The 11,813-nt window shown below is 36.5% G+C and overlaps 1 protein-coding gene across 1 annotated transcript in view; it reads left to right on the top strand.

The window, feature by feature from the left end:
• The first annotated feature begins 1,215 nt into the window (after window positions 1-1,215).
• Window positions 1,216-11,813, top strand: part of LOC107573080 (ADP-ribosylation factor-like protein 8B) — an 11,631-nt gene continuing 1,033 nt past the window's right edge. Inside the window, exons 1-6 of the mRNA XM_016259519.1 lie at window positions 1,216-1,436; window positions 3,019-3,099; window positions 3,259-3,332; window positions 5,320-5,413; window positions 5,944-6,011; window positions 6,419-6,489. Of these exons, the coding sequence (XP_016115005.1) occupies window positions 1,314-1,436; window positions 3,019-3,099; window positions 3,259-3,332; window positions 5,320-5,413; window positions 5,944-6,011; window positions 6,419-6,489 (511 nt within the window). The 5' untranslated portion in view covers window positions 1,216-1,313. The remainder of the gene's footprint in view (window positions 1,437-3,018; window positions 3,100-3,258; window positions 3,333-5,319; window positions 5,414-5,943; window positions 6,012-6,418; window positions 6,490-11,813) is intronic.

Here is an 11,813-nt window from a genome sequence, read left to right as displayed (position 1 = left end):
CTGTTTACTGTATTTATTTACAGTGTGGTCTTTACCTGAGAGAAGCCTGTCAGAAGACTTCAGCTTAATACGTAGTCGTGCATTTTTTTCAACTTGTATATATTGATATATTTACAACGATCTACTTATTTTTACTTCTTATTTGTATGCTCGACAGTATTTCATGTCCATTTACTTCTTATTTTAATTGTATTATTTGTCTATAATAATTCATTGTTTGTACGAAACTATATATAAATAGAAAGGATAATGTGTATTAGGCTACATTTTCTATACAATTAATTAATTTATTAAATAATTGCATGTATTATTTTGTTTGTTTGTTTGAACAAATAAATAAACATAAGTTTGCCTAATATTTATTTACTTAATTTATTTTATCACTTGTTTATTAATAAATAAATGTGGACTTTATTTCTTGTTGTGTAAGCAAAGTAATACAAAGTTTTCGTATGTATTTATTTACTTAGCGACGAGTTATGCTGGGTACACACCACAAGACAATCTGGTATTCTCGGGAGGGGGAAATCGGGGCTAAATCGGGCTAAAAATCCTGTAGTGTGAGCCAGGCTTAAGCTACGCATTAATGCGGGATGATGACAGCTATATGATTACGTCAGTACTTTCACAATAGCCAATGCGGGACCGCAAAGCAGCTGCTGTATGGCCCCGTTGGATAGTGGAGACGGAGGAAACTGCTTCTTGAAGTTTTATAGTAACACGACTGTCTGTATAATGTGTTGAAAACGCATCACAACCGTAAGGAGAAAGAGAAGCGCTGGAGTGAAATCGGTTTTGAATGTAACGGGTGAGTGTAGAAAGCAGCTAGCACACTAGCTAACATATGTAAACATCACTGAAATATCAATGAAGATCTGCTGCATGAGATCACGCGAGACCTCCCTCTGGCATGATAATCTTAATAATATCTTGTAGTGTGTGATGCGCCACGATGTTAAAATCGTGTAGTGTGTGCATGTTTAAGATTCGAGGGAAGATAATCTGCAAAGATTCTCCTTATGTGTGTGCTGCAACCAGATTTCATAATCGGTTAGGATTTTAAAACTCCTGTAGTGTGAGCCAGGCTTTAGTGTGTACCCAGCATTACTGGGTACACAGTGCTGGAGGACTTTTATTCTGAACGATATCCGCTCGGTCATTAGCGGTGCGGCGCGGCGCGTTTATTGTGCGTCATTTGTTGTCACCTGACCTCAGCCTGCTTCTCTTTCTCTTGGATTGATTCCTCCAGCAGGAGCGGAATCTGCCCTGCCTCATCCTGACGAGCAGAGCTCAGCCAGCAGCGCAGCGCGGAGATGTTGGCCCTCATTCACCGGCTCCTGGACTGGTTCAGGTCGCTCTTCTGGAAGGAAGAGATGGAGCTGACGCTGGTGGGACTGCAGTACTCTGGAAAAACCACCTTTGTCAACGTGATTGCTGTAAGTCTGGTTTCATTCCTCGCAGTTTGAACATCTTTTATTGTTGTCATGTCATTGCCTGCTAGGGGTGGAGAACAGATGCTTTAAAAGCTGTTCGTGTGAGCAGTGTGCACTTATGAATATGGGTGTGATGTATATGAAAAATGAATGGCTAGTTTCTCAAGGTTTGAAGACACTGATGACTTTTAGGGTGGATGAGATGCCACTTGTGTGTTTAAGCTCTTAAATCTTATGTAATCATGAATAAAACCTATATTATTTTAATATTATATATTATAATATATTAAAAGTATAATAATAGTATTACAGTATTGGTTAATATTATTGCAAAATGAGATATGGTAATTTGGTATTATGGATTTCCTTCTATGTTTATGTTCAGTGCCCAGATGTGTTTTTTGATTTCCTTCATAGATTATTATGTGATCTGAAAACAAGCTTCCCTTTATGGATGCATCTGACTCAGAACAGATGCCATTTGTGAGAGTCTCTCTCTCTTTTTTTTCTCTTTTCAATCTCCTTTAAGTATTTTTGACATGTCAGTGCTGGCTCATTGTGGTTTTGCTCCTGTGTTTAGCATCTGAAGTGAATCAGTTGTAAGAATTGTGGAATCCATAGATAACCCTGAAAATAAACCTCAGTGTGAGGTTTATTTCATATTTCATATTTCAGAAGGTCTCTGAGTAGCAGCCTGAATCTGAAATTAGGCAATGTGACTGTCCCAATGGGGGTTCTTGAATCATGAGAGTTGCCCTTTTGCTTCTCATAGATGCTTCTGCAACAACGACTTTACAAACCCAGGGTTTCTAATAAATCTACATGATGGTTTGAAATTGAATTCAAAGGGGAAAAGAGAAACATCTCATCCAGTTTCATAATCTTGCAGGTGTTATTCTAGTTTCAGTGAATGATTTATGGAGCACATCATTCACTCAGTATTTTTCACTCATAAATACAAACCAGTTAAGTTTGCAGTTTGCACAGCTAATATATGCGTTTTATGATGATTTACTTGTATTGTAAACCATAAACTACAAAAAATGGAAAAGTACCACAATAAATGTGGAAGAAATCTTGATTTAATGCAAATGCAGATCAACATGCAGTTACATAGTTGCAGCTCTTAGGTGTTTTGGAATATGACCATGAATTTAACTAAGCTCATTTAGATTTCTATACTCAATATGAGGGTTTTGCAACAGAGAACACCTCGCTCAATGAATTATGATCTTATTTTTAAGGGAAGCTCTTGTTTTTCCCTTTTCACCTAAAAACAATTATTCATTTACTAGATATGAAATCCCTTGAGACTAATTTTAAAATCCACATGGTTGAAAAAAATCTATTTAGTCTGAATCTTTTGCACAATTTACTAAATTATGAAACTTGAAACCTTCTGGCTTGTTTTACCAACAATTCCCGTCGCTCTTACTAATACTCCCCATTGACATCCTCTTGTGTGCTGTTATTTTGTGAAACATCAGATTATTAGATTGTCGTTTTGTAAACTTGTGCAACCCTTCACATGCAGGTTTGTTTTATTTATGTTATTGAAATCATCAGTGTGTTTCTTTTCCACTAGTCTGGTCAGTTCAATGAAGACATGATCCCTACAGTCGGCTTCAACATGAGGAAAGTCACCAAAGGCAACGTAACAATAAAAGTAAGTCTTATCTACACTGATTGTTCTTCTGTGTCAAGGAGGGTTTTCTTGGATCCAGATATATAAGACTCTTTAATGCACATTATGTGCATCACAAGTACATTGTTACATCACCAGTTCCTGCCATTATGTCCACAAATATGTGCTGTTTTCACATAGATTTGGGATATAGGCGGGCAGCCGCGGTTCAGGAGCATGTGGGAGCGATACTGCCGGGGCGTTAATGCCATAGTGTGAGTATAATCTGCTTTTTGTCCCATCAGAGACATTTAAAATGGTTTATTTCACTGCCCTCTGTGATACTTGATTCTGATTGGTCAGTGACATTGAGCGGTTAGATATTTCTGCATTATGACCATCAAAGTGCATCTAGGAGCTAGATTAAAGAGAGAACTTAAAATTAGACATATTACTTTGCAGCTAAATATTGTTGGCTAGTCAGCCTGTAGAAAAAGGTAACTGATTGCAGATTAATAATACATTAATATACACTACTGTTCAAAAGTTTAGGGCTGGTTATTTGTTTTTTAATAATTTTTTTGATTGTGTCTTATGATCACCAAGGCTGCATTTATTTGATCAAAAATACGATCAAAGTTTACAGTAATATTGTTAAATGTTCTTACAGTTTAAATCAACTTTTTTCTATTTTAATATAGTTTAAAATATAATTTATTCTTGTGGTGGTAAAGCTGAATTTTCAGCATCATTACTCCAGTCTTCAGTGTCACATGATCCTTCAGAAATCATTCTAATATGCTGATTTGCTGCTGAAGAAACATTTCTTATTATCAATGTTGAAACATGTTTTTTGTTGCTTAATTTTTTTTGCAAACCGTGATACTTTTTTTTTCAATATTTTTTTGATGAATAGAAAGTCCAAAACAGCATTTTTAAAAAACTTTTTGTAGCAACGTAAATATTTTTACTGTCACTTTTGATAAATGTAATTAATCCTTGCTGAATAAAAGTATTGATTTCTAGTTCTATTTTTTTATGTAGCGTATAATAAATAAATAGACATTGTTTCAGTGTTCATTTTGTTGCTTTGTTTTGTAATTGACAGTTTTTTCTTTGCCGGGGCGTTAATGCCATAGTGTGAGTATAATCTGCTTTTTGTCCCATCAGAGACATTTAAAATGGTTTATTTCACTGCCCTCTGTGATACTTGATTCTGATTGGTCAGTGACATTGAGCGGTTAGATATTTCTGCATTATGACCATCAAAGTGCATCTAGGAGCTAGATTAAAGAGAGAACTTAAAATTAGACATATTACTTTGCAGCTAAATATTGTTGGCTAGTCAGCCTGTAGAAAAAGGTAACTGATTGCAGATTAATAATACATTAATATACACTACTGTTCAAAAGTTTAGGGCTGGTTATTTGTTTTTTAATAATTCTTTTGATTGTGTCTTATGATCACCAAGGCTGCATTTATTTGATCAAAAATACGATCAAAGTTAACAGTAATATTGTTAAATGTTCTTACAGTTTAAATCAACTTTTTTCTATTTTAATATAGTTTAAAATATAATTTATTCTTGTGGTGGTAAAGCTGAATTTTCAGCATCATTACTCCAGTCTTCAGTGTCACATGATCCTTCAGAAATCATTCTAATATGCTGATTTGCTGCTGAAGAAACATTTCTTATTATCAATGTTGAAACATGTTTTTTGTTGCTTAATTTTTTTTTGCAAACCGTGATACTTTTTTTTCAATATTTTTTTGATGAATAGAAAGTCCAAAACAGCATTTTTAAAAAACTTTTTGTAGCAACGTAAATATTTTTACTGTCACTTTTGATAAATGTAATTAATCCTTGCTGAATAAAAGTATTGATTTCTAGTTCTATTTTTTTATGTAGCGTATAATAAATAAATAGACATTGTTTCAGTGTTCATTTTGTTGCTTTGTTTTGTAATTGACAGTTTTTTCTTAGCTCAAGATATAAACTATTATACAAATATTTCTTGTCCATTTATTTGCTTTTTTGGTAAGTAGCTTTGTAATATGTGGTATAATGCACCAATCAGGCATTATCACAAAATAAACCCCATCATGGTGACACAAGACCACTCTGCTTCATGTTGGGGTCCTGATCAACCTATCAGTGTTTATTTTGCGATAACGTCTGGCTGACTGTATATTATCCCTAACGTGAAGTTTTAGTGTTTACATTATGAACGACTGCATTAAGGACTCTGTTGGTGTTTTCAGGTATATGGTTGACGCTGCAGATCGTGAAAAGGTCGAAGCCTCAAGAAACGAGCTACACAACTTGTTAGACAAACCACAGCTGCAAGGAATTCCTGTAAGAAGAATTGTTTTATTATTGCAGCTGATTTCCCCCTTGTGCTGTTAATGGAGGACTGTCTCTCTTATTAATATTTTGTGCTGTTTTGTTATTGCTGAATTTACCAAAACAGAAAATCAAGCCTAGCCATCGCACCACACCTTTTCCAGATCTTTCCCCAGCTGCTGTGTCTTATTTAAAGAGCATGACTAAGCATCTCTACCATCAGCTTCTGTGGTCCCAGATGTCCTCACTGGGCACATTATAGGTCGTATCTTCAGCAGAGAAATCAGCACAGAGGAAACTGATCGCTCATGGATTATCTGTCTGTAGGGAGTGATGGGACTTTTGACCGTGCCGCCCACTATTTTCTAAAGCGAACAATTTAAAAAGACAGTTGTAGCATGATCTGATGTAGAACCAACACCCAGTAGCATAAATCTTTAAGCACTGGAAGCGAAAGTGCCAATGTTAAACGCGCAGTTTAAACCTAAAGAGGTTCAAGAGGTGCATTTTTCATTGATTTATCTTTACTTTATCCTCCACAGGTACTTGTCCTTGGCAACAAAAGAGATCTCCCCAGCGCACTAGATGAGAAACAACTAATCGAAAAGATGTAAGACTTTTTTTGCATTACTTGATCTTTCTTTAAGTGATTGTTTGACTAGCAAGTTTGGGGCCATGCGAGTGAGAGATTTATTTAAGTGTTTCCTGCTTCATACAGAAACAATATTGCTGTCATATGATGGCATTATGATCTCTAGATGATTTTGATCATAACGAAATTGCAAACATTAATCACATAACATTGCTTTCCTCTTTTTAGACTTCTTTGTTATTTCAACTCCAAAATACTCTGTGGCAGTTCTGTCCTCTTGTGTCTTCCGTTTATGTTTTTTTCTGGGATTTTGTGACATTTCCACAGTCGGTGACCATCCCCAGATCTTTAGACAGAGTTCTTGTGAGGCTACTCAAGAAATGGCAAATGTTTTTTTAACATTTTTTTGTTTCCTATTTCCATAGGAACCTGTCTGCCATTCAAGACCGAGAGATCTGCTGCTACTCCGTTTCATGCAAAGAGAAAGACAATATAGGTGAGAGTTACTGCATTTTATACACATCCAACTGTAAAACTGTGATGTTTGGTCAGTTGACCCTTCGCTTGTTCAATTAGTTTGATTGACAGGCGATCTGACCAATCATAACGCCGAATCTGCCATTTTCTACGACAAACAAACCAGACAGGAGAGTAGATTAACGTAGGTGACTTGAACTTGAATGACTTGTATTGACGTTTTCCACGGTTGAAACAAGACACCTTCTGGTGTTCATTCATGTTTATTTTGTACTATAGCTAGTAAAGAGGAATAGATGATTGGTTCAGGTGCCGCTTGAACTGAGGCGCTACAGCGATCTGTCACGACTCACGACATATTAACGAGCCACAAAATGGTATTTATTGTTTGAATTTCTTAAAAAAAAAAAAAGACAAAATTTGAAAGCGGAGACTTTTTCATACCAAAAGTAACCTGCTCTGTCTTGTCTGTCAGCGTGTTGTGTGTTTCCTCTTCGCTCCACAATGTATTTTTCACTGCGTGAGAACATGATTTGTGTCGACATGGCATGTCGGACGTAGCAACAGTAACTAAGGGGGGCGGGTCTTTGCGAAGGGTCAATTAAAACATCCTAGCAACTGCATAACAACTCTGCCAGTCGCATGCAAGATCCTAGCATTGCGGAGGTAAACACTACTCACATTTTCAGAAAATGTTGAAATCTAATTTTATGGTATTGAGTGTCACAAGCATGTGATATTGATGTTGAAAACGTTTTATATTGTGTATTAGCTTAATTTGTAAAAACTTGAAGTAGATGCTCAGATTTCTTGAAAAAAGTACGAGTAAGACTCCGAGCACAGTATGTGTGTTCAGAACTGCTAAAAGAAGTCCTGCTGGAGTGCAAGTATATTTACTTCAGCGGCTAATACTGAATCAAATGACTCATGAACCACCTCACCGTGACTCATTCACGTTGCAGCTATTGAGAGTTGTTTTATCACCAAGCAGTACGGTTGTGGTGGTTGTGATTTCATCTTCATTTTCACTAATCTGAGAAGCCGTCCATTTGCATTTATTACACTACATTACTCACTGTTTTTATTAGCTTTACAAGCAGCAAATTAGAAAAAGCCAATATGTTCCTTTGAAGCTGCTGTTCCCAAACTATGACACATACTCCACATACTCATCGCTACTCTGCGCAAGGAAATATTTGTAATGGTGTAAAACTGTTTTTGTGAGACATTTACTTTTATTTTATGTTATAAGCGTCACTAATAGCAGTCATTCAAGTGTTAGATCATTATTCAATTCACAACATTTACGTCATCAAATAGCTGCATATAAGAAAGTGAATTAGCATAGTTGCATAATAAGCCATTGACAGTTTAATTTAAGATTTAATTTGAAGATTTTAATTAGTCTGGTTACTAGCAAGTGGCTAAATGGGACTACAGAGGCCAGAGACATTAAACATCATGCCGAAACAGGAAAACTCACAAATCTGGTTTCACAGCCTCATGGTGTTTATACTCCCGATACAGACTATTCTAACTTAAACTTTCTAAAGACTGAAAGTGTTGTTGGAAGCTTAATGGTGGTGACGTTGACTGGTGTAGTTCATTTATAGCCTAACTAACTTTTTACTTTTGACAATTGTATTTAGGCTTCAAAATTGATAAAAGTTGTGTTTATTTGTGAAGATTATTTTGATTAACAAAATGTGAAAAAATCATGAACTTTTGTAGGTCACAGTGCTTATTTTATGTAATAATCCAAAGGGCAGTGGAAAAATCCTATTGGCTTTTTATTGAGTGAAGATGCAGGTTAATGACTTCTGGGTTGGCCTACAAAAATACGGCATCCCTGTTGCTGCAATTTGATGAAATTTAAGTGAACTATACAAATATTTCTTGTCCATTTATTTGCTTTTTTGGTAAGTAGCTTTGTAATATGTGGTATAATGCACCAATCAGGCATTATCACAAAATAAACCCCATCATGGTGACACAAGACCACTCTGCTTCATGTTGGGGTCCTGATCAACCTATCAGTGTTTATTTTGCGATAACGTCTGGCTGACTGTATATTATCCCTAACGTGAAGTTTTAGTGTTTACATTATGAACGACTGCATTAAGGACTCTGTTGGTGTTTTCAGGTATATGGTTGACGCTGCAGATCGTGAAAAGGTCGAAGCCTCAAGAAACGAGCTACACAACTTGTTAGACAAACCACAGCTGCAAGGAATTCCTGTAAGAAGAATTGTTTTATTATTGCAGCTGATTTCCCCCTTGTGCTGTTAATGGAGGACTGTCTCTCTTATTAATATTTTGTGCTGTTTTGTTATTGCTGAATTTACCAAAACAGAAAATCAAGCCTAGCCATCGCACCACACCTTTTCCAGATCTTTCCCCAGCTGCTGTGTCTTATTTAAAGAGCATGACTAAGCATCTCTACCATCAGCTTCTGTGGTCCCAGATGTCCTCACTGGGCACATTATAGGTCGTATCTTCAGCAGAGAAATCAGCACAGAGGAAACTGATCGCTCATGGATTATCTGTCTGTAGGGAGTGATGGGACTTTTGACCGTGCCGCCCACTATTTTCTAAAGCGAACAATTTAAAAAGACAGTTGTAGCATGATCTGATGTAGAACCAACACCCAGTAGCATAAATCTTTAAGCACTGGAAGCGAAAGTGCCAATGTTAAACGCGCAGTTTAAACCTAAAGAGGTTCAAGAGGTGCATTTTTCATTGATTTATCTTTACTTTATCCTCCACAGGTACTTGTCCTTGGCAACAAAAGAGATCTCCCCAGCGCACTAGATGAGAAACAACTAATCGAAAAGATGTAAGACTTTTTTTGCATTACTTGATCTTTCTTTAAGTGATTGTTTGACTAGCAAGTTTGGGGCCATGCGAGTGAGAGATTTATTTAAGTGTTTCCTGCTTCATACAGAAACAATATTGCTGTCATATGATGGCATTATGATCTCTAGATGATTTTGATCATAACGAAATTGCAAACATTAATCACATAACATTGCTTTCCTCTTTTTAGACTTCTTTGTTATTTCAACTCCAAAATACTCTGTGGCAGTTCTGTCCTCTTGTGTCTTCCGTTTATGTTTTTTTCTGGGATTTTGTGACATTTCCACAGTCGGTGACCATCCCCAGATCTTTAGACAGAGTTCTTGTGAGGCTACTCAAGAAATGGCAAATGTTTTTTTAACATTTTTTTGTTTCCTATTTCCATAGGAACCTGTCTGCCATTCAAGACCGAGAGATCTGCTGCTACTCCGTTTCATGCAAAGAGAAAGACAATATAGGTGAGAGTTACTGCATTTTATACACATCCAACTGTAAAACTGTGATGTTTGGTCAGTTGACCCTTCGCTTGTTCAATTAGTTTGATTGACAGGCGATCTGACCAATCATAACGCCGAATCTGCCATTTTCTACGACAAACAAACCAGACAGGAGAGTAGATTAACGTAGGTGACTTGAACTTGAATGACTTGTATTGACGTTTTCCACGGTTGAAACAAGACACCTTCTGGTGTTCATTCATGTTTATTTTGTACTATAGCTAGTAAAGAGGAATAGATGATTGGTTCAGGTGCCGCTTGAACTGAGGCGCTACAGCGATCTGTCACGACTCACGACACATTAACGAGCCACAAAATGGTATTTATTGTTTGAATTTCTTAAAAAAAAAAAAAGACAAAATTTGAAAGCGGAGACTTTTTCATACCAAAAGTAACCTGCTCTGTCTTGTCTGTCAGCGTGTTGTGTGTTTCCTCTTCGCTCCACAATGTATTTTTCACTGCGTGAGAACATGATTTGTGTCGACATGGCATGTCGGACGTAGCAACAGTAACTAAGGGGGGCGGGTCTTTGCGAAGGGTCAATTAAAACATCCTAGCAACTGCATAACAACTCTGCCAGTCGCATGCAAGATCCTAGCATTGCGGAGGTAAACACTACTCACATTTTCAGAAAATGTTGAAATCTAATTTTATGGTATTGAGTGTCACAAGCATGTGATATTGATGTTGAAAACGTTTTATATTGTGTATTAGCTTAATTTGTAAAAACTTGAAGTAGATGCTCAGATTTCTTGAAAAAAGTACGAGTAAGACTCCGAGCACAGTATGTGTGTTCAGAACTGCTAAAAGAAGTCCTGCTGGAGTGCAAGTATATTTACTTCAGCGGCTAATACTGAATCAAATGACTCATGAACCACCTCACCGTGACTCATTCACGTTGCAGCTATTGAGAGTTGTTTTATCACCAAGCAGTACGGTTGTGGTGGTTGTGATTTCATCTTCATTTTCACTAATCTGAGAAGCCGTCCATTTGCATTTATTACACTACATTACTCACTGTTTTTATTAGCTTTACAAGCAGCAAATTAGAAAAAGCCAATATGTTCCTTTGAAGCTGCTGTTCCCAAACTATGACACATACTCCACATACTCATCGCTACTCTGCGCAAGGAAATATTTGTAATGGTGTAAAACTGTTTTTGTGAGACATTTACTTTTATTTTATGTTATAAGCGTCACTAATAGCAGTCATTCAAGTGTTAGATCATTATTCAATTCACAACATTTACGTCATCAAATAGCTGCATATAAGAAGGCTTCAAAATTGATAAAAGTTGTGTTTATTTGTGAAGATTATTTTGATTAACAAAATGTGAAAAAACATGAACTTTTGTAGGTCACAGTGCTTATTTTATGTAATAATCCAAAGGGCAGTGGAAAAATCCTATTGGCTTTTTATTGAGTGAAGATGCAGGTTAATGACTTCTGGGTTGGCCTACAAAAATATGGCATCCCTGTTGCTGCAATTTGATGAAATTTAAGTGAACATGAAAGAAACCAGCAATAATTGTTCTTATTTGTGACCCTGGACCACAAAACAAGTCTTACGTGTCAAGTTGTATTTATTTAGATGTTTATTAGCGAAATAATGGTTATATAGTAAATGTTAATACAATTTAGGGTGTTTTAAACAAGTGAATCTTGTTAAAAGTTACATGCGGTGGCTGTGCTGGAGCATTTCCTGAGCATCAACCCGGTGAGTGAACAGCAATATGAAAGCGGCTTCATGAGACTAATGATGAGCAAATATACAACAGAGAGAGAATTAAATTCAGCGCTTTTATTTCCAACATGCGCTCATTCATGGCTGTATTATTTAACTCATGCAAAGTTACGTCTTTATTGGGAGAGGATCTTGACGGATTATCTACGTAACTCCGACTTCACGAGACTAACGATGAGCATAGACCGAGAGAGAATTCAATTCAGCGCTTTTATTTCCAACATGCGCTCATTCATGGCTGCATATT

The sequence above is a fragment of the Sinocyclocheilus grahami genome, unplaced genomic scaffold (genome assembly GCF_001515645.1).
Source record: "Sinocyclocheilus grahami isolate Dianchi unplaced genomic scaffold, SAMN03320097.WGS_v1.1 scaffold1863.1, whole genome shotgun sequence".
Lineage (NCBI taxonomy): Eukaryota > Metazoa > Chordata > Actinopteri > Cypriniformes > Cyprinidae > Sinocyclocheilus > Sinocyclocheilus grahami.
The sequence above is the reverse complement of the archived record's forward strand: the minus strand, read 5'-3'. Positions and strand labels throughout refer to the sequence as shown.